The sequence below is a fragment of the Strix aluco genome, chromosome 2 (genome assembly GCF_031877795.1).
Source record: "Strix aluco isolate bStrAlu1 chromosome 2, bStrAlu1.hap1, whole genome shotgun sequence".
Lineage (NCBI taxonomy): Eukaryota > Metazoa > Chordata > Aves > Strigiformes > Strigidae > Strix > Strix aluco.
In genome coordinates this window covers 1596640-1619019 of record NC_133932.1, presented here as the reverse complement: position 1 = coordinate 1619019, position 22380 = coordinate 1596640, and the positions used below count along the sequence as shown (strand labels likewise).

At 47.1% G+C, this 22380-nt stretch overlaps 1 protein-coding gene and 1 long non-coding RNA gene across 2 annotated transcripts; one reads left to right on the top strand and one right to left on the bottom strand.

The window, feature by feature from the left end:
* Positions 1-482: 482 nt before the first annotated feature.
* LOC141916059 (uncharacterized) lies at positions 483-8008 on the bottom strand. Its single transcript, XR_012621058.1, has 3 exons — positions 7687-8008; positions 4951-5102; positions 483-2836 (listed from the first exon to the last, which is right to left on the bottom strand). It is a non-coding gene; the product is annotated as an uncharacterized LOC141916059 (long non-coding RNA).
* Positions 8009-8247: 239 nt separating this feature from the next.
* Positions 8248-21707, top strand: SLC19A2 (solute carrier family 19 member 2). Its single transcript, XM_074816768.1, has 6 exons — positions 8248-8514; positions 8622-9227; positions 13567-13789; positions 17276-17468; positions 18803-18944; positions 19161-21707. Exons 1-6 carry the CDS (start codon positions 8332-8334, stop codon positions 19284-19286), a joined length of 1473 nt encoding a protein of 490 aa, XP_074672869.1. The 5' UTR covers positions 8248-8331; the 3' UTR covers positions 19287-21707.
* The last annotated feature ends 673 nt before the right edge of the window (positions 21708-22380 follow it).

Below are 22380 nucleotides of genomic sequence, written 5' to 3'. Positions count from 1 at the left end.
GAAACATTCATGTATTGTCAACACTGTTTTAGTCGCAAATCCTATGGGTTGCTGTGATGAAAATTAACCCCGTAACACTGGTGTCCCAGTATGTCCAGTATAGCAGCACAGGAACAGCAGCAGTGCCTGGGCCCTCTGCCAGCCCCGGCACCTGGCCCCTGCTGTTAACAAAATGTTCCCTGGCACAGCGAAGTGAGAGGGTGAGTGCCTCAATAAACAGCACAAGTCCAAAACAGCCACCAATAAGACAAATACACAGTAAGGCAAGTAAGCACAGGAGCCTGCTCATTAACAGTTTAACAGCTATAAATTCCACCTCCCACCCTCTGATGTTATCTTGAAGTCATCTTGCCCCACGCTGCACATCAAAAAGGACTGTGGTGGGTTGACCCCAGCTGGCAGCTAAGTCAGTCACTCGCTCACTTCCCCCTTGCAGGCTGGGGGAGAGAACTGGAAGGGCAAAAGCAAGAATAACTTGTGGGTCAGTATAATGGCAGTTTAATAAGTAAAGAAAAGCTGCATGTGCAAGCAAAGTGCAATAATTCATTCCCCACTTCCCATCAGCAGGCAGGTGTTCAACACTTCCCGGCAAGCAGGGCCTCAGCACAACTAAGTTACTTGGGAAGCCACACCGTTAACTCTGAACATCCCCCCTTCCTCCTCCTTTCCCCCAGCTTTTCTCGATGCCACATGGTCTGGGATATCCTTTGGGGCAGCTGTCCCAGCTGTGTCCTCTCCCAGCCTCTTGTGCATGCCCAGCCTGCTCTCTGGTGGGGCAGGGTGGGAAAAAGAGGCGGCCTTGGTGCTGGGCAAACACTCTTCAGCCACAGCTAAAACTTTGATGTGTTATCAACACTGTTTTAGTTGCAAATCCAAAGCATGGCACTGTACAGGCTGCTGTGAAGAAAATTAACTCTACCCCAACCAGACCAGATACACAAAGTATTTCCAAATGGGGGGGGGCAAATTCTTGGTCCATGCTTACAGCAAGGATGATGTGAAAACATCTGTACTGGCTTTGCCAAACCAAAGGTAAGTGATGTTTAGTGAGCCTGCAGATGACTGGAAAACAAAGAACTTCTATCAATTTTATGAAGCAGCCAGCTTAGACTGAATCTGCCCAAGGCTTTTGGAAATTTGTAGTTAAAACAGTCAGTCTTGCACAACCTTTTACATTTTGTGGAATGAAGTCCTGTGTACATTGAAATTATTTGCAAAATGCACAAGGAGAGCAAGAATTCCTTCTCTTTTCTCAAACTAAATAAAGACAAGTATCACAGCATGACAGTTAGCAAACACAAACTCTTTAGGATTGAGGGAGAAATGTGCTAGAGTTCAAAGCATTCTCATCTGGCCAATAATTTCTTCACTCACAAATCTGGGTGGATGCTCTTTGATCCAAAGGTCCAAAGTTAACTGCTTTTAGCCTCAAACAGGGTTATAATGGAGTCACTGCCCTCTAATCTCGTCCCAGCTTTCAGAAGGCCTCAGGGTGCCCAGAGCTGACCATCTGTTGGTGACGATAACGTACGGGTGGCTGTGTGTCAAGTCTCCTGCTTCGCTCGCTAGATGGCCCGAGTGTTTCCCTTTGCCTTCCAGAGGTGGTGCTGTACTCCTTCACGCAGAAGTTGTGAAACTGGTTGTGTCTGCACTTGGGATTGGAAGGGAGGTGGAAGTATGTGTAAAGACAGCTGAGCAGCTCTGAAGTAGTCACTGACAGCAGCACAGAGCCTGACGCATTAGTCCAGTATTCAGATGGGTTTCTATACAGACCGCCCTGTAAAGTCTAAAGCTGATTCAGGCTTATATGAGTCAAGCACACCCCTTGCTTACAGAGAAGATGTAACCTCCATTTTTGCCAGTTTTTCTGCTGGTAGTTCCGACCATGACACCTGAACTGAAGGAGTAGCTGGACCGGAGCTGAGCCAGCTCACCCTCACAAAGGTTTCCAGGAGTTTGCAAACTGGGTGGCTCCCTCCACATCACTGGCCTAGCAAAGCATAATGGAGACATAAACCTGCATATTGCCCATGGATAAAAGTCAGTGCAGATCATGCTTCTGTGTTCACTCTCCCAGAAGCCTCCTGAGCTGTGCATCAACACATGCAAAGGTGAGTCTGGGCTTTGGGGCACTTCACCTATTAGAGACAGCAGAAGCATGCCCCTGTGAAGTGCCAGAAAACTACAGAAAAACTACATCCGGTGGGAATCTGGTCAGGACTCCAGACAAATATCCAACCTTTTCAGCACTCTCCAGCACCCCCTGAAATGGCCACAAACACTGGTGGCTTGATCAGAATTTTAGGGCTGTGCGAAGGGGCAAAAAGAGGGCTTGCAGCTTCACAAGCACTGATGCTCATGAGGTATCATTCATGATGGGAAAAGGTGGGTTTTTTTGGACACATACCTGAGGGAGGAAGGTGAAGGCTGTGCCCATGCCCAGACACGTGCTAGGGAAGACTGTTTATTAATATGTTATTGTTTAGCACCATAGAAATGAGATGCAACACTGTCCTGGGGTGACCAATTGCCATTTTGTATAAGTCAGCTGTTCCACTTAATCAGCATTAAATATTCCTCCTCTTGCTCTTGCTCCTTTTTTAATGTTTATAGTCGTGCTAGCTGTACATCATAACCAGTTTATCCACCTACACTTTCCTATCATTACTGTGCCCCATTCTCCATTTGTTTGTTACACCCAGTACTTGCTTCATACTTTCATTACAATAATCTCCTCCAGGCAGGGACACCATCTTCTTGAACGTTTGTAGAGCACTCTCCAAAACAGGCCACGGGATCATTCTGAGGGTTCCTGGGCACATCTGTAGCACCACTCCTAATGGGAGCAATACTATGTTAAGCCCACTGTGACTTGAGATATATCTAAAAGCACCAAGTAGCTCAGACTATGTGCTTCTATGTTTAATAAAAGCACTGGACATGCTTCTTCTAAGCCTACTTGATCCACTGCTTGCTATTCTTTGTAACACCACTACTGTACTCTCTTTTAGCATTTCCCATGAGAATTTGTGCCCCAGTGTCCCCATTTGTAGATGACTTAAGTGACTTTTCCATTTTTTTCCTGTGTAGCTGACTGCAAAGTATTTTAAAAATGTTATCTCCGTAATGGAAATGTATAGTGCTGTACAACATAATCCATCTTAGAGCAAGAGTTAATCTAGTGCCCTGTGGTAAGTGATTCCACAAATTCAGCCATAAATGCCTTATTTCCAACAGCTGTGTGCTTCAGTCTGCATTGTGTCAAACGCAGAGCCTGCTATGGTGCGTGGGGCAGAAGCTAAGTTCTCTGCCAGAGGTTTTCAACAGCAACCTGCCTCCTGATGACTCCTACACGTTGGAGAGATGGCTGCTGTTTGTCCTAAGGCTTCTGCAGGTCTTGATAGCTTGGATTTCATACTGGCTTCTCTATCAGCTGTGTTCCAGTAAACTGCAGTGCTGCTCTTTTTTCTCCCCATGCACAGCTTTCAGGACATGGTTTACCAGTCTTGTTGAACCCAAGATCTATGGAACTAGAGGTGATGAAGGCAGCGCTGGAGGAGATACATGGTGGGATGTGTGGACATTAAGGCAGGAGCTACAGGTAAAAACAGTGAAGTTTCAGACAAATGAAGACGATGAGTTTGTGTTGAACTGGAGTACCAAAATATCTTGGACTTCCAGATTGTGTATAGTAAAATAGAAGCAGAAAATACGCTCTCTGATGCTACAGAGGAGAGGTGTTGCATTCTAATAGCAAGGGGCGTTTTCTTACAGGGCAAGGACAATTGGTCAGATTATAGCAATATATTTATGACAATGACTGCTAACTCTCCCTTCACCTCTCTAAAATACAAAAATACAACTTGCCCCTGAGAGTTTTCTTGCTCTCAAAAAGCCAGAATGGCTTCAGAATGGCTCCAAAAAAGCTGTGCATTCAAAGAATATCCTAGCAGAATTTATACATCTTTATGTTCTGAAGAGGGGAAGGAATTTTAAAGGAATTAAGAAGAAGGCATCAAGAAGCTGAGTTAATTCTGTTGTCTTTCTTAAGGCTTTTTTGAAAACAGTAATTTTTTATTTGAGGTCCTGATATGGGAAAAGTATTCCTCACTCCAGTGAAATTGCCTTGTTCCATTGGTTTTGATGCCAGGGAAACACACATTCTGTGCTTGCAGGACAGGGCTATCCTCTAGAGTTGTGTTCATATTTACTCCACATGTGACATCTTAAAAAGTCTGGAACTAACAAACCCTTGGAGAATAGGAAGTAACAGAAATGAAGGCATACTATCTGAATAAAGTAATTAATGCAGTATCTGAATAAAGCAATCAAAATCTGAATAAAGCAATCAAAAGCTTTTAAATTAACCCTTCACGGCTGCATGATATTTGTAAGTCTTCTGTTCAGAGCCCCCAAATTATCGAAGGATCAGTCGGGGGGAACTAGAAGACACAGACCTTCAAGGTTGTATCCAGTCTTCTGTTCTTACAGCTACAGTCTATAAGCTTTGTTCTAAATTAATCACACTTCATTTCAGAAATAATTTGGCTTTTTTTGTTCTCACTACTTCTGATTCCTTCCAACATATATACTAGTTAACAGAGTCTACTTCTCCAAATTAATTACAATGGCCAAAATCATAAAACAAAGAAATCAGTTGCTGCCTTTTCTCACATTTATGTGCCTTTGTTCCTTCCATGCTCAGCAAAAGACAAATCTGTTTTACTCCCTCCTCCTGGAGAGTTTCCAAGGTATTTGTACCATCTTAGGGCTCTCACATACTGAGAGAGCACCCTGCAGAACAGCTTCATAAGAGTGCAGAAAGTTTTTAACTTACAGAAGCTTTTCTCCAAACAACTTGGCAAGACTTTAACAGAACTTTTCTTGAATGTATATTTTATAAATTCCTCCACAGTAAACCACAGGCCAGAACTCATTAACAATACTCACCTCTTGTGCATTTTTGGGTGAAACCTGTCAGAGTTTATGGTGTGGATAAGATGTGGCCTCAAAACATTGTCGACTGAGTCTGATGACATCTCATTTAGATGAGTTACTTGGATCACATGCTGAATCAGGCATCTTCTAGGGGTGATTCCATCCTAGATTCAGACAAAAAGGGATGCTTAGTCATTAGCTCTAAGGAAAGCAGCAATTTTTGAAGGCATGGCGAAGGGCTTGGTGTGATCCTTTTCTTCCAAAGTGCCAGCAACAATTTTCTGAGATTGATCTGAAAAACTGAAGAGTTCTGGACAAGTAACTAGAAGGCAAGAGAGCCTTCTAGTGTATGTCAGCCCTGAGTTGTACGAAGGCGAGGCTCCCGATCAAGAGGTTGTCTGAGGAAACTCATATGCTCTGAAGGCAGTTCTGAGGGGTCGAGTAACCCAGCACAGAAGGGTTTTGCCCAATAATACTGCATGAGCTATGTCGCTGTATAAAACGTTATGCACTGGGAAATGTTTAGGAGATGTAGAAGCCAGAGCTGTGTCTGTAAAGGGCAGCCATCACACAGTGCATCCATGCTGCAACTATCACTCAACCCGTTCAGATCACACATGTGCAGGTGGTACCTCTCTGGCAGACTTGCACTGACTGTTATGGTCTTGAAAGATTTTATGATTATTTCCAATACTATTTATGTGGAAGTGTTCAGAATATGAGCAATTGCTCAAATTGGTCAAGTCCTTCTGGTAAGAGAATGATTTTCTGTGGAAAATGGTTTCATCCTGTGTGGAATGGAGTGATTTTCAAGGCACTCTTCACATCACCTGTCTGGGAAGCTAGAAATGAACAAACATGTACCTTTGGGATGAAACCAGTCACTGTTTAACACTAATGTAAGTTGTAAGGTTATTTTGGTTTTGGAATTCAAAAAGATACAGTTGAAGTGTACGAATTTTTCCCCTATTCCTGTTTATTTTTAAACTTCCCATTACTCCTTTTTTTTCACTGAAAAAGGTGTGTGCTTGTTGAGAGAGGAAGGGAGCAGTTCAGATTAAGGAAAGAAAGTGTGAGAAATCCTACTTTTCACAGCTGATGTCTTCATCTTGGAAAAAAATATTGGAAGTTTTGAGGTTTTTCTTTACTAACGAACACCTTAAACTTGACCTTATTTTTTCTAGTAGAGTGGCGAGATGGAGACATAAAATGGGGAGGAAGTCCAGGGAAGGAAAGATAGAAGTAAAAATTCAGGGAATTAAATTTTATCTCATTTCCAAAGGCTGAAAATATTCTGTGAAAACAAAATGAGTTCTTTTGCAAACAAAAGAAACCCTGAGAAAACCTGGAGTACTTCAATCAAAACTTTGCAGGTTCTTTTTCTTACGCAGTTTTTGGAGGAGAAATCTAGGCTGCCTGACTGTGCATCACTTCAAGGAAACGGGTTGAGCTCCTGTATCCCCTTCTACCCCAGCCAATCCCCTGGAAACAGCAGTTGAGCCGCAGTGGTACAACTCTAGGGACTGCTGTTTCGGAAAGGACCGATGTCACCCATCAGCTCCTGTAAGCAGCCTGGAAGTTCTGGGAACTGCTGCCCCTGGGCAGGGTGCGCCATGGGAACTCCAAGGTTTTACTCTTCCCTCCCGCCTCTGCTCAGCATGAAACGGTGACCCAGATCAGTAAGAAGACGCATGACACCTCGTGCTGGCAGGCCATAGCCTTTTATTACCTGCTACTGAGCCACCTGCCAGCAGAACAGAGGGGCTGCGAAGGGCTAAGTGAGAGGGAACTGTGCGTTTCTGTTCCCTTCCCCATGGCAACTTGTTTACCAGTCGTTGTTTCGGCTCATTGCACTCTCATCGTGCTATTTTAAGATACCAGCAGCTCCTTGTGAATGGCTGAGATGGTTACCAGTATTAACAGGAGCTGATTCTTTCTATTTAGAGTTTTGCTTCAAGCTAAAGTGTGGCAAGATGGCAATTGTCATCTTTTTTTCTTTTTTCTAACAAACCTGCACACAAAAGAGAACATGGAGATGCTGAAGAGCAATGGCCTGCACACAACTGAAAGGAAATTTTGCTAGACCCAAAAGATAGCCAGAAAGCAGCGAACTGCTGATGCCAGATGATACTGGACCAAAATGTCCAGCTGTGTTTTAGAGATTTAAGTAATCTTATGGCCCTAAAACCTTTTGTAGCTATGTTTATTAAGCTATGATGATGGAGATGGTAATGAAATTCTGCAGTTCAAGGAATCTGTTCTGGGGCTGAGAGGAACCTGTTCTTGCCCATCCAACTGTGTACAGCCAGATGCCTTCTGAGGGCTTTTATTTTGCTTCCTCGAGCGTTGACCCCAGCTGGGAAGCGGGATCTGCCATTGCACAGGTGGGAGGCCTGACCCCTGGTGTGAACTTTCCATGGCATCAGCCACTTCGGAGAACAAACCGTAGGGATAGAGTAGGGAGCCCTAGCAGCGGTAGCAACGTGCTGGAGATTGAAGGAGTGGAGCACTGGGAAAGGCAGCAGGTAGATAGAAAGACAATGTGGGACAGATTGAGTAGCAGAACAGCAAATAGTTTAGAGAAGGATTGGCAAAGGTTTAAGAATAGTTGTCTTGGGCAAAGCTTTAGATAATTTCGACAATACTTTGAATGTAATAGTTTTATTTTCCCCTCATGTCTAATATTTCTTCTGGCTGGACAACAAGGTGCAGCTTTTATTAAACCCCAGAAGTGGTTCCAGCTCTTACCTTGCTAAAGGGAAGAACGTGGCAGAGGTGAGCCGCTGAATGCATTTGGGCCAGGAAAGAGAGCTCAAGCACAGCAGGGCGGGAGAAGGATCTCTTTGTCGAGATGGTTTGCAGGAAAAGCTTGTACCTGCCCCTCAGGGCAAGGGGGAGATGAGGAATTCTGAGGGGGGAACGACCTACAGGGGGGGACCTCAGCAGTGACTGGAGCTCTGCCACGCTGGGAGTGCTGCGCGTCCCAAGAGGGCTGCCAGCCTTGCTCTCCGCGGTCACCTCCGAGCCTGACCCTAAAGGGTCCCGGCCCTCCCTCCCCCTGAGGCGCCTCCCCCGGTCGCCCTCGGGGCCGGAAAGGCCGCGCTCGCCGGCTGCTCCTCACGCGACCGCGGCACCACCCTCCCGCCGGGCACCCTGCTCCCATTGGCCCGTCTTGCCGAGAGGAGGCGGTGGCGCTCAATCGGAGGGCAACGCGCAGACCCGCCTCCCGCGCGCCGGCCAATGGGCTCTAAGAGCAATGCCGCGGGCCGGCGGTGTTTTTTGGGAGCCGGCGGCGGCGGGAGTGGGAGGTGACCCGGGAACGGGCCGACCCGACCCGACCCGACCGCCACCCCCCCTCGCCACCGGCCCGCCCGTTCCCCGCCCCTACCCGGCATGGCGGGGCCGCGGGGGGACCGGCCGGCGCGGCGCTCCACCCGGGCTGGCGGCGGCGGGTGCTGCTGGGCGCTGCCCACCGGGCTGCTGTGCGCCTACGGCTTCTTCTGCAGCGTGCGGCCCTCGGAGCCCTTCCTCACCCGGTACCTGCTGGGGCCGCACAAAAACCTCTCCGAGACCCAGGTACGGCGGCCACGGGCGCCCCGCACCCCTGCTTGGGTGTCTGTGTCTGTGTGTCCGCAGCGGTACGTGGGGGCTGGGAGTTACCGCTGTCTTTTTCCCACCCTCAGGTGTTCAACGAGATTTACCCGGTGTGGACTTACTCCTACCTGGCGCTGCTGTTCCCGGTGTTCCTGGCCACGGACTACCTGCGGTACAAGCCCGTGGTCCTGCTGCAGGGCCTGAGCCTCATCGTCACCTGGTTCATGCTGCTGTACGCCCAGGGGCTGCGCGCCGTCCAGGTCCTCGAGTTCTTCTACGGGATGGGGACTGCCACCGACATTGCCTATTACTCCTACATCTATAGCATCGTCGATGTCAACCTGTACCAGAAGGTCACCAGCTACTGCCGGAGTGCCACCCTGGTGGGCTACATGGTGGGCTCGGTGGCCGGGCAGGTCCTCGTGTCGGTGGCAGGATGGTCGCTCTTCAGCTTGAACGTTATCTCCTTAACCAGCATATCTGTTGCCTTTGGCATGGCATGGTTCCTGCCCATGCCACAGAAAAGCCTTTTCTTTCACCACGTCTCAAGTCAGCAGCTTGGTTGGGAAATGAAGGTCATGGACTGTAAAAGTGGATCGGCTGTCCAAGATCATCCCAGTGTGCAGAGGGCACCCGGCTGGGAGGATGAGATGAAAGTTCCCTTAAAGGGGGATGGTCCTTCAGCAGAAAAAGAGGTGAGCTGTGCGCTGAGTAGAAGATGCAATACTGATGTGGTTGTCATGCATATAAATGTGTGCACATATATGTACACAGTAGTAGAGATGTAATAACCAACAGCAAAAAGTATCCCTTTGCTTATCCCGCTTCCTTATTTATGGCTCAAGAAAACTTATTCCTGACTTTATTTTGCTGATTGAACATGCTAGGCTGCTCCTTAGTTCTTCTGAAATTGTTCTGCATGCCTCCCAAGGCTGTGATTAAACGGCATCAAATTGGTGTTCAATGGTACAAAGCAAGGGACGTCTTTGGGGCACTAAAAATTGTGCCTGTGTCCAAATTTGGTGTATGCTTCTGGATGGACCCTGTGACTCGCAGAAAAGAGGCAGTTCTTCCTGCGCTCGGGCTCTGAAAACACTTGTTACTTTAACTGTTGTGCAAGTTGTGCAGTAGTAAGCTGTGTAGTAATTGGGTTTTATCTTATGATCCTGGAAAGAAACCAGTCCAGGAAGGAAACTGCAATAGTCCTTGAGGTCACTTACGCTGACATTGATGAGTTAGAGAGGCAGAATATGGATAAATTGCAGAAAACGCCTGTGCATAATAAAGCTTAATGCAGCCCACGAGAGCACCAGGGTAGCGCCCCGACTTGTGGCTTTTGTGGGCTACATAACCTCCAACAAAGTCACTTGTATGGAAACAAGCGTGCAGGTGCCCTTGTCTGGTGGTGGGACATGGTGTGTCCTGCGAGGTGACGGGTGAGCAGCCTCCAGTTTTGAGGCCCGATGCGTGTGTGTAGTTGCCTGCTGGGCACTGGTCTCTGCTCCAGGTAGTGTGTGCCTACGCAGAGCCTGTGGTGGCCAGGGGATTCGAGGGCCTGGGGGAGAGGTCAGCCTTGCCCCGGGGTCAGGAGGAGCTTGTGCTCGTTCTGAGAACAAGCCAGAAGGTAAGCACAGCTGTCCCTTTAGTTAGCTAATGGTTATTTCACTTAGCAAGTTAGCCCCGGTTAGCTGGGTCGGGGTGGGGGGGCAGCATCTGGGGACGCTTTCAGCTTTTCCAGCTACAGCTGGGAATTAAAAGCATTAACATTCCTGGGACCTAATCCTGCCCCATCCAGCACGATCTTGTGTGAGCAAAAGTATTTTTAACCATGCTTGCGTGCTGAAGGGTATTTGTTAAACAAGATAAATTCTGTGCCAATAAAGACTAAAATATTACTATAACTTACCAGTCCCTTTTGTTTCTCTTACTGCCATCCTGTGAGAGCAAGGATGGTTCCAAGCTAATGGTGGAAAATTTTTCAAAAAGGAACAAGTGTATTTGCATAACTCTCTCCAGAGTTCAATTATACCAGGTGCTAAAAGCTGAGAAGCATTGGCATGTGATGATAGCCCTTCTTACTAAGGTGACAGCAGCTGTATTTCATGAACTTAAATGAATGGCTTTATGAATAATTGTAGTGAAGAAACTCTGCCAGGTGGTGGCAGGGCGGATGGGCTTGTCAGGCACATGCTTGGGTTGGACGTGCCAAATCAGTTTTTGCAGTGTGCGTCACAGTTCCTTTCCTTGCTTCTCCTGCGCCTAAACTTGAGCTTCATGTGAAACCTTCTGTGTTGCTAAAGTCGTGTTGCCACAAGCTGACTTCTTCCCGAGTTGTTCTGATGGGCTTTGGAGGGACGGTGTCCACGTGCAGAGCGAGCGTTTCGCCATTGGCAAAGCACCAACAGGACTGTGTGGTGTTTAATAAAGATGCTTAGAAATCAGTGACACTTTGAGGGGTGGAAAAAAGGGAATTCAGGACAGAGTTAGGCTGTGGTCTTTGGGGGTTTTAGTAGCAACATCTTAAAATGTTTTTTTTTGCTCTTCGAGAAGAGGCTTTCCCAGACACACGCTGCACAGTTCTCCCAGGGAAAGGGCATACAGCCAAGAGCCCAAAGTTGCTGCTGCTGCTGGAAACTGCTCTGAAACTGGACGTGCAACAGCACAGCATGCAATAGCTCAGTACTGTGACAGTGCTGTGTGTTTCCCTGCAGGGAATTCAAGTTCACAGGGGCTAGAGATGCTGGGTGGGCCTTGGGGGCTCTGCCCAGTCTCACATGAAGTAACCGCTGCTCTGACTTAGGCAAGAAGGGTCTTGCCTGACTTCAAAGGCTCTGTATCAGCAATAGTGTGGCCAGCAGGGACAGGGAAGTGATCTTGCCCCTGTACTTGGCACTGGTGAGGCCACCCCTCGATTACTGTGTTCAGTTTTGGGCCCCTCACTCCAAAAAGGCCATTGAATGACTCGAGCGTGTCCAGAGAAGGGCAACGGAGCTGGTGCAGGGTCTGGAGCACAGGTCTGATGGGGAGCGGCTGAGGGAACTGGGGGGGTTTAGTGTGGAGAAGAGGAGGCTGAGGGGAGACCTCATGGCCCTCTACAACTCCCTGAAAGGAGGGTGCAGAGAGGGGGGATGAGTCTCTTGAGCCAAGGAACCAGCGCCAGGACAAGAGGGAATGGCCTCAAGCTGCGCCAGGGCAGGGTCAGACTGGCTCTTAGGAAGGATTTCTTTGCAGAAGGGGTTGTTGGGCGTTGGAATGGGCTGCCCAGGGCAGGGGGGGAGTCCCCATCCCTGGAGGTGTTCAAGAGGCGGGTTGACATAGCACTTAGGGATATGGTGTAGTTGGGAACTGTCAGTGCTAGGTTAATGGTTGGACTAGATGATCTTCAAGGTCCCTTCCAACCCAGATGATTCTGTGATTCTGTAAGTGTGTGCATGCAGCAAATGTAATCAGCAGCTCTGTCTACAACGTAGATGTGCTCATTTCCTCCGGTGCTGTTGATGTAAGGTGGTTAGGAACAGGAGTGTAACAGCCTGTATGTAAAAAGTAATTTTTGTTTGTCGTTATCCTCTGTTGCAAGAACTGATTTATTTTCAAAATTTTTTCAAACCACTTCATGGGTCTGCCCCCTTTCATGCTTTTTCTAGAAACACTTGGAGGGGAAAGCTTCATTTTTATCTCATGCCATTTGTTGGAGCACTTGTATATACAGGAGCTGCCATTTATGATAGCAGTGTCCGGTGAAGTAGCTTCTCTTTCTCTTCAGATCCCCAGGCAACATGTCTCACCATCTCAGAGCCTTGATGAACATTAACAGGGTGGAGCATGGCGTAATGAATTTGCTTCTTTGAATATTTATAATCCCTGAATGCTAGTAGTAAAGAAAATCAACTTATTTGTGGGGAAATGTACTTATCTGGTGGCTTTCGTGTTCTCTGCCCTACCAAATTTGGTTGAATTTTGTTGATCAGGACTTAAAAGTGCCAGTGATGCTTTCTGCCTTTATGATTTGAATGTCTGGCTGTGGTGGTTTGACCTTGGCTAAATGCCAGGTACCCACCAAGTCGCTCTATCACTTCCCCCCCCTTCCCCTTTTTTTCTCAACAGGGCAAAGAGGGGAAAGAAAATAAGATAGGAAAAAAAAAAAACCAACCCTTGTGGGTAAAACAAAAGCAGTTTTAATATAAGCAAAGCGAAGCAAAGGTCTGCGCATGGAAGCAAAAAAAGAAAACAGATTTATTCTCTACTTCCCATGAACAGGCGATGTCGGGCCTTCTCAGGAAGCAGGGCTCCGATACGCGTAGTGGTTGCCTCGGAGGACCAAGGGTGACCCCCCCCACCCCTTTCTCCTTTTTCCCAGCTTTATACTTGAGCAGACATCATATGGTCTGGAATATCCCTTTGGTCAGTTGGGGTCAGCTGTCCTGGTTGTGTCCCCTCCCAAGATCTTACCCACCCCGTCCCACTGCGGGGGGCGGGGGGTGGGGGGGAAATGTCAGAAAGAGCCTTGGTGCTGTGTGAGCACCACTCAGCAGTAGCCACACCACCAGTGTGCTATCAACACCCTGCCAGCTCCCAACATAAAACACAGCACCATGAGGGCTGCTACAGGGGAAAACCAATTCCGGCTCAGCCAGACCCAGTACACTGACTTCTGATCCTGTCTTGTCAAAGTGGGTATCATGGCCTGTTCTCCTGTGTCTCTTCGCTCTGGTACCCTTCAGTTCCTCACGTAGTACTTCCAATATCTAGCAGTTACTGCTCTCTGCTTGAGAGCGCCAGAGATCGAGGGGTGCTTGGGGCTTAACCCTTCCTCTGCACGTAAGGGGATGGCCCTGGTTAGGGCAGGGACCAGCTGCTGAGACTGTGGGATGGGCAAGCTTTTTGTTCATTACTCTGTGGAGGTTTGTGTCCAAGAGTGGAACTGTCACTCACCAGTGATCTGACTACTTGAAAGAGGCAATTTTGTGGAGCAGTGTGAAGTATTTATAAACAAAGACTAACATTTCTCTCCCCTTCCTTCTCTAATCTATGCAGGAGCAGAATGTAGACATCGTAGAAGTGCTCAAAGATCTCTGGCAGGACTTTCTGCAGTGCTACTCCTCCCGGACCATGCTCTGCTGGTCTGTGTGGTGGGCACTGTCCACCTGCGGCTACTTCCAGGTCATCAACTACGCTCAGGGCCTGTGGGAGATGGTGCAGCCTTCTCAGAGCACGGAGATCTACAATGGTGCTGTGGAGGCAGCCTCGACGCTGCTAGGTAAGCTTCTAGCATAGCTCCTGCTCTGCTGTGAGAAATGCCTTTTGTCCCTCAAGGTCACCAGAGCACAATTTGGAAGTGCCTTGGGTTCCCCCAAGCATGCTGGAGAGGCAACGCTGGCATTCAGGGTGAGTCTTCCCTGACGTGCACAGGTATGGTGCTCAGCGTTGAGTTAGTTGCTGCACGCAGCCCTAATTCTTGTAATCCAGTACGTAGGTGTTTAAGGGAGCCTCCCGAGCCAGTCTGCATTCTGAGAGATTTGGCAGAAGGCTCCAGGCATGTGGCTGACCGTGTGTCCTTGGCTGTCGCTATGGCAGTGGGGTTATGCTTGTTTTAACCACTCAAAGTCAGGCTAAGGGTCCTGTGGGTTTATTGCTTTTTTTCCTCTGGCAGCAAAGGGAACGGATAAAGGTTTCCTGTACACATGCAGCATGCAGCGAGCCCCATTTAGTCATTTCAGCACTGTTAAGCAGAAAAGCTATTAAGATGAAAGAAGTTGCTTGATTTGAAAGGTACAGGTAGGTCAGTCAGCACAAACATTTGTTTATTAAGTTGTTTAATACTGTTCCGTTACCAGAACTCAGACAATACCTTTTTAATATAGCTAAAATACCCTCACAGAGGCTTTCTACGTGTTGCTGCAGTAGGTTCCTTTTCTTTGATGGAGTCAATGTTCCACCATCTGTAGGACATCACCTACTTGGGGGTAAAAGAAACCAAGATTCACAAACAAGGAAGGCGTAGTATTTTCTTGGGCATGCTAAGCCCCCTCTTGGAGTTCAGTGGGAAGCCGTGGCTGGTTTATAGTTCTAAAAGCTGGTCTACCACCTATTGTTAGTTGGATTTGAAACTGTCAGCAACTTGATTCTGAAGGCTTTGGCTATTAAATCATCTTTGGTGTGCCAAACCTGCCCTTTAATAGCACACAGTCATACACTCTAGCGGGATGCTGTAGTTCTTATTTCTTGTTTGGTTTGGCTTCCTCCACCATCCTGCCTTGGTCCCAGGAAGGAGGAGAATTGGTATCAAGGGAAAGAAGACCCATAGCGTGGCCAGATGTCAGCAGATTAAAAAAAAAAGGAGGAGTATTCTTCAAATGTTATGAACATCTTTTATTTCAAGGTGTGTGAACAATGGACCTATTGGAAGGAAAGGTGGTTGGCACTAAACTCACGTAAAACTGAAGTTTTTAGTTTCCTGTTTTGATTTTTTTCTTCTAGTATCATTTTTATAAATGGTTGAGTCATTTTGGGCAATGTTTTCTGAAAGCAAAATAGTCTTTGTCCCTGAACTGCTCAAAAGACAGAGCCAAAAAATCCTTCTGGTTGACACAGATTCATTGCTTGGAACAAGTGAAGTTTAGTGCAGTACTAATCTCAACTGAAAACTTGAAGTGTATACAGGACTGGAAGGGACCTGTTAAGGCTGAGCATCCAGTGACCCAATTCCTAGGCACTAGTGCAAATGCTCTAACTTCTGCTTTCCAGTTTGAATTTATTAATAAGCAGTTTATTTATCTCTGATGTCATGCCAAGGTTGTATTTTAGCACAAAATTGTTGCTCTGGGCCAAAGAAGCCAAGTTTTTCTAGTTCTTTGATTAAGTTCTTTGTTCACTTTGTCATCTTACTAGCCCCTCTTTGCACCAAACATGGTTTGAATTGCATTCTTTGTGGAGGTGGATGACTAGAGCTGCACTCGGCTTTATTCAGTGAGGCCTCAGGCTTGTAGAAGAACATACTGTTCACTCTTCTCCCTTTACTAGAAATACCTTTCCTGGTGCATCCCAGATGTGATTTGCCATTTTCATGTCTCTCAGTCATTCTGTGCTCGGTTATGAGCAATGGTTGGCAACCTTTGTGTAAGATGCTGCTGGCATCCCTGCCTGTACCTGTGCTGCCCTGCAGAAGGGTTTAAGTCGAGCGTGGTGACTCATGTGGCTGTCAGCTTCCTGTCCTGGGCAAGATAAATTCCTTCTAGTGAGATCAACTGACTGTTAAGCTGCATCCCTGCACCTTCTTGGGAATGTGGCAATCTTATAGGGTGGGGTTGTGAAACCACTGGATCAGTGGTAGCTGTCTCATTGCAGGACACAGATTGTCTGTATTGTCATAATTAGGTGTCAGGCTGATACAGCTTTGAGCCATAGGGGAGCACAACTTCATGAGTTGCTGTGAGATCCCCAGAGAGTCATGTCTGTTCCCAAATTTCAGAATTGCTGAGACAGTAGAAAGAAGGCTTTAGGACTTAGCTTCTTTTTGCATCTCGGGGTTTTGCTGCTGGGGGAGACAGACTTTCAAAGAGCAAAATGTCAGGGTGTCAGAGCAGGCACTAGAAAGAAGAATTTAGTGGGGGGGAAACAAATTCTTTTCCCTTGGCATAGCTGCCTTCTTCACTAGTCTGCAAGATTGATGTGAGGTCTGACAGGGTTGTAGGCTTGTACACACAGATGGTACAGAAGGAGTCTTCATGTGCTTGCAGGATTTCTAAGATAGAAGGCCAGCTGAGGGCTACAAAGACCTTGGATGCTGCACTGTAGCATTTCTGTACAGTGATCAAACGCTGAAAACAATCCTGTTTTTCAGAGATCTTCAGTAAACCTCCCTTTGTCAGTATGCTGTTTGTCTAGTTTGCTGTGTACAGCAGCATCGTTATGCTGTTAGTTGCTATTTGGCTTGTTTGCAGAACAAGGCCTACTTCAAATGGGAATTTTTTTTTAATGTAATGTGTATTTGGGCTTCTCAGTTAAAACTGTGATAGTGCATGAAACACACCTTGTCTGCTTGTTGAGTTGCATAAAATATCACACTCTTTCCATCTTGTGATGTCTTTTCTCTCCATCCCCCCTTTGTAAAATCCAGCAGCAGTTACAAACCTGTTCTGGTTGTAAAGGATTGTTCTTGTGCAATCAACAGTGTGTGATTGTAGCTTGGGATTAGGCTGCATCCCAGGAGATGTGGATTTGGATCTCTGCTCACTCTTACTCTTACAGCCCAGCATGAGGATGACAGTAAATGTAGGTTTTTCTGCCTCCTGGGAGAGAGCTCTAACAGCTGTGTGTCAAAGTGTCTTCCTCCCTCCTATCCACTGTAAAGCACCACAAAATAATCAGCTGAGTGCCTCTGAGAGCCAGGGTTTGCGTTTCTCTGGAGCCCAGTTGACAACACCGCCACAGCCAGGCGCAGAGGACTGAGCAGCAGTGGTCTGAGTCCTGGGGCTGTTGTGTGTCTGAAGCCAGGGAGTAGACTTCAGAGGCAGTCAGCATTGACCTATTTTTTTTTTTTTTTTCTATTCCTGTAAAAGTAAATGGGAGTTTACAGCAGGTTTCCAGGTGAGGGAGAGGTCAGGAAGAAGAGCTGCTAAGCTGTGCACGTTAGTGTCCCCCACTTCAATCACGTTTGGCTATTAGGGGCTCTACAGCTCCTAATACAGTCTCAAAATTGCTCCAATTGCAATTACTAGCAGTTATGCTTTCCTTCCCCTCACAGGAGCTGTTGCAGTGTTTGTTGTGGGTCACATAAAAGCATCCTGGGCGAAGTGGGGTGAAGTGACACTTGCCCTGTTCTCCTTTCTTATTGCTGCTGCCGTATATATCATGGACACAGTTCGTGACATCTGCGTGTGCTATGCATCCTATGTTATCTTCAGAATTATCTACATGCTGCTAATCACGATAGCAACGTGAGTATCTTTTTAATGTATATTGCTCTCGAGGTTACAGCTGGTGTGAAAGCTGGTGTATTTGCTGAGTAACGAGACTCTCGCCTACCAGGAATTTGGAAATCTGTTGCAAGGGTTTGTGTTGTGATTCAGGTTGGACACTGAGGCACAGAGATATATTTCACTGACAGTCTGCCCGAGCTTAAAAGTCTTATGACACTGAAGTGACTACTTCTAAATATCAGATAGTGCTGCTTGCCAGGGGAATGTTTTTCATAAACGTGGCTGGAGCGAAGTGTTAACTGCTGAGGAGAGGACAATGCTTTGCCTGTCAACTTTCCCTAACCTGTAAGGAGGAAAACTTTGATGTTCTTTGTCACTTTTGGGAGGAAAACACAGCTGTTGTTGAACCGCACATGCATGATCGCTACAAGACAGCTCAAGCACAATCTAAAGGGTGATGCTGAAACTGGTAACTTCTAACCAGGGCAATGAAGCTGGTGTAGGGTCTGGAGCACAGGTCTGATGGGAAGCGGCTGAGGGAACTGGGGGGGTTTAGTGTGGAGAAGAGGAGGCTGAGGGGAGACCTCATGGCCCTCTACAGCTACCTGAAAGGAGGGTGCAGAGAGGGGGGATGAGTCTCCTGAGCCAAGGAACCAGCGCCAGGACAAGAGGGAATGGCCTCAAGCTGCGCCAGGGCAGGGTCAGACTGGCTCTTAGGAAGGATTTCTTTGCAGAAGGGGTTGTTGGGCGTTGGAATGGGCTGCCCAGGGCAGGGGGGGAGTCCCCATCCCTGGAGGGGTTGAAGAGTCGGGTTGACCCAGTGCTGAGGGATCTGGTGGAGTTGGGAATGGTCAGGGTGAGGTTCATGGTTGGACTGGAGGAGCTTTGAGGTCTTTTCCAACCAAGATGATTCCGTGATTCTGTGAAGGATGCAGGAGGTTATGGACCACACTGCAGTAGGCTGACACTTTGAGATTGCCAACAGCTCTCTGGGATCAGAGTGCGTTGGATCTTCTCTGTGTGACAAGACCCTTTAGCTGCATTGGACAGGAGGCCTGCTTCAATGAGGCTGAAACCCACAGAGCTCCCAAGATGGTTTTTTCATTTGGTTTGGTTTTTAAGCTTTTTACATGTGTCCGTGGGTCTCTTCTAGCTTCTATGTTAGTCTGTCTCTTGATCCTATTTAGAAAAGTACACTATTAGTGCAAGGTATCTTAGCTGTGGAGAATACCAGACCAGTCTATGTAACTCTTCAAGTTGCATAGTCGTCTTGTGCAGAGATGTTCCTCCTATTCTTGCATTTCCCTGCTTTTTCCCAGACGTTACATTTCTGGTCATCCCTTTCTTTCCAGGTTCCAGATCGCTACAAATCTCAGCGTGGAGCGGTACGCCCTGGTGTTTGGGGTCAATACTTTCATTGCCTTAGCACTTCAGACTCTGCTTACTTTGATTGTTGTGGATGCCAGTGGGCTGGGGTTGGACATCTTCACCCAGGTATGATGGGCTCTCTTAGCTTTACTGATGGGAGGGAGGAAGGTAAACCAAGCCGTAAAGCTTCTCAGCTACCTGCTTCTGGGTCAAGGGTTTGACAGACATAATCACTGATTCCTGATATTTTAGAAGAGAAAGGGAGCTCATGTATTAACCTTCTTACAAATTTGGTAACTGCTTGGTTTAACCACTTCTTTTTTACTTTCCCCTTCTCTGCAGTTCATGATTTATGCCTCTTACTTCGCGGCCATCTCGCTGGTGTTCTTGGGCAGTGGCATACACAGTATTGTGAAAGCTTACAGAAGACAAGAGCAGATGCAAAGCAGCTCTCCTGAAAGCCAGTAGTACACCAAGTGAAGACTTCTGGCAGCTATGTATGAAGATATAGCTCTGTTTTTTAATCTCTGCCTTTTCTTCCCAAGGCAGTCACCTCAATGGTATTTGATCCATATTTATACTATATTTGTAGCACATTTTAGAAGGTAAATGTATTAGCTCTTACGTAAGTAAGAACAAATATCTTCTTTCTAAAATGCCTTTTGTTCTTCTGTTGCATATATGGGATGTGCAGCAAAGAACAGTAAATTTTCTCAAAGAATGAAAGCCTTGGGAGGCTTTAGTCTAAGGCTGTGTGCGTCTGGAGGTTGCCATGGAGAAGGTAGCTTCATGATTGTCTAGTCAACTGCTGCTCTCTCTGTTGCTGAGGTGCTGCTGCAGGGCAGAAGTGAGGGCACATGAATAGACCCCTCTGTGGGGACCCCCAGGCCTGGGACAGGAGGTGGCCCTAGGCCTGTGCTCCACAGTGTGACTCTCGCAGTGGCTGCCCCGTGATGCTGGATGCTCCATTTTGAGGACGAGTACGCTTAATGTTCCTGCATATGCACATGCTTCCTTGAGTTGCTTGTGCTGTTTCTGCTGTTCCTGTCTGTCACCCCTGCTGCCAGAGTTTTACCTTAGCTGATCATGGTGCTTCCCCAACACTTGAACTCTGTCCTGGGGCAGCTTGTGACACTGGTGAATTGGCTATCAATCAGCAGCGCTACTTGTGCCATGAAGACCAGTGCCCAAGGGGCTGTAAAGCTGGAGGGGAAGGTTGGAGTTTAAGTAGACAAAATGCTAATCCAAGGGACCCTTGGACATCTTTGCCTTTGTCCTTTAGGACTGCAGATTCCTGCGATTATAGGAGTCACTGCCTCACAACCCTGGGAGCTGGGCTATTTCGGTGGGATGGTGGATTTTAGTATAGCACTGAGAAGGAAGGTGTCTTTCAGGATTTTAAGCTATTCTTTGTGACCTTGGAGAATCGTGACTCTGGTGACTAAATAGACACCTTCAGTTATGGTAGTTGGCAGGATGACTACCTAAGGCTTTGAAAAATGCTGATTTTTGGTCTGTCAGTTTTTCCCCTTGTTTTAAAATGCCTTTATACTTCTAGTGGGTCTCTGGCCACTAGTTCTACCTCTTCTTTCCACCTAAGCAGGACAATGAATGTTTGGAGTGGGCAGTTCTTTTATTGTCTAAGCAATTTGGGACTTGCCTCATATCTGTTTTTTAAAAATAATTTATTTTTTCCAAATTTACTCAGCACAGGGAAGGAGTTGCACAGAGTTGTCCTGGACTTGGGCACCCGGATACCCAAGCACCACGACCAGCACAGCAACAGGTATCTGCAGTATGCTGTGGAAATGACCTGTGGACTCTCCCTATTGCTGTGCAGGTTGTGGTGAGTTTTAAGTGTTACAGGAGAACTGGCAAGGGAGAAGATGTAATGCAGTGTGCTTCCCTCCGTGCCTTCTCTCTGTGTGCTGAGCTTCTTCCAGTCAGAGTCTGAGGCAGCAGCTTTGGTTCATTGCTTGCTTTTAGGGCCATGGAGACTTCACAGTATCGTGTTTGGGAAGGTGTTTCTCCCCTGGCTGGGACAGGTACAGCCTTTCTCACCGCTTCTGTGAGCCTCAGCCTTTATCGCACAAGGTGAATGATTAACGTGTTTGGGATGTGCTGCCTGGGGTCTGGGGAGCCCTTCCAGGCCAGCTGCTCAGGGGAACCCACTCCCCAAAGCTTCTCTGTGTTTGCAGCCTGTCTCTTAAAACAACCCCCTGAAGAGGGGCACAGCTGTACTGGCATTTACACATCTAAACTGAACTGCCTTATCCTGAAATGAAAACTTGAAACCACCCATGTATATATTCCTTTCTTTACGGTTTTTTGTTTTTGAAGAAAATAAAATCTGAAGCCATGAAATGCTAGCTGATGAGCTGTCCCTGGGAAGGGATAGTAAGTTCATATCCTGCCTATCCTGTCCTTTGAGTTTCTTAGTCTGATGACAGTTGCAGTGAGGCACGAGGAGTGGGTGTACAGCACTCGTGTCAAGTGACCGAAGGAAGCAGTTCGATTTTAATCACATTTTTCATTGAGAGAACAGATCTTTGATGGGGAACAACCCAGTTATTTAAGAGCAAGTCAAAAAGTAACTAATGAATTACAGCGATAACAATGATTTTTCTGCCAAAGTAATGAAACTGGCAACTGCAATAGAGAGGCATGCCACGCTGCGTACGTCTTCAGGGCTATTAATGTTTGGAAGCCACACCTGGAAACCGTTCAGGTTCCTGCACTGGCTGTTGCTGTGGTGATGAGGTGACTACTGGAGCTGTACACAGTTAGTGATGTTAGTGATGCCTATGCAATTCTGTAAACGTGTTGACATTGTTGGTTTCTGATTGAATAGCTATTTTTGCTAAATAAAAAGTACTCTGAGATACCCTGCATGGCCAGTGTTTGTCTTGTATTCTGATACCTTGCTCATCCACAGCACTGCTGCTGCAGGTTGTTCAGAGCATCCTTGTGACAAAGAGGAAAAAAATACAGGACAAAACATGTGGAAAAAAAGCAAGTCTTCAGGAAGCTGATAGTTGTTGGCTGGTTGTGTAGGTTTGCAGAATCCTGTGCAGGTGTCTTGCATTGAGGATCCTTAATTGCTGAGCAGCTCAGAAATACCACTCTGGAGTTCCAGTGCAGACTGGTCCAGTGAGGGAGAAGCTCAGTCACTGATGCAGGGTAACCCTGGTCAGGATGTGTCAGTCCCACTGAAGATGACTGTAAGGGAAAGCAGGTGGAGGTTTGCCATGCAGGAGGACCTTTCTATTTACATTGACCTAATTACAACATTGAGGCCTTAAGGAAGAAATGCTGTTAACTCCCTGCCCTGGCACACCTACACTTGACTGCCTTGGAAAGCTCTCCCTGTCTTGTGCTCCTAGAAGAGGTGGCTTGTACCTGGCAGTACAGGCTGGGCTGGAGGGCAAAGTGATCTCAATATCTGCTGCCAGTTTGATGGAGTTCAGTGTGGTAGTAGCCCAGCAGGCCCTCTGTACACCAAAAGCAAGAGGAAAAGGGGTGGTCTGGGGAGGAAGAGGGGGCCTTTCTTACACGTGTTTCC

Bases quoted from the DNA above. Each gene is read 5' to 3' on its own strand.
- SLC19A2 (XM_074816768.1), top strand. From the start codon at position 8,332: ATGGCGGGGCCGCGGGGGGACCGGCCGGCGCGGCGCTCCACCCGGGCT. The intron at 9,228-13,566 runs GTGAGCTGTGCG...TAATCTATGCAG, and splicing joins GTCCTTCAGCAGAAAAAGAG to GAGCAGAATGTAGACATCGT. The intron at 18,945-19,160 runs GTATGATGGGCT...CCTTCTCTGCAG, and splicing joins GGTTGGACATCTTCACCCAG to TTCATGATTTATGCCTCTTA.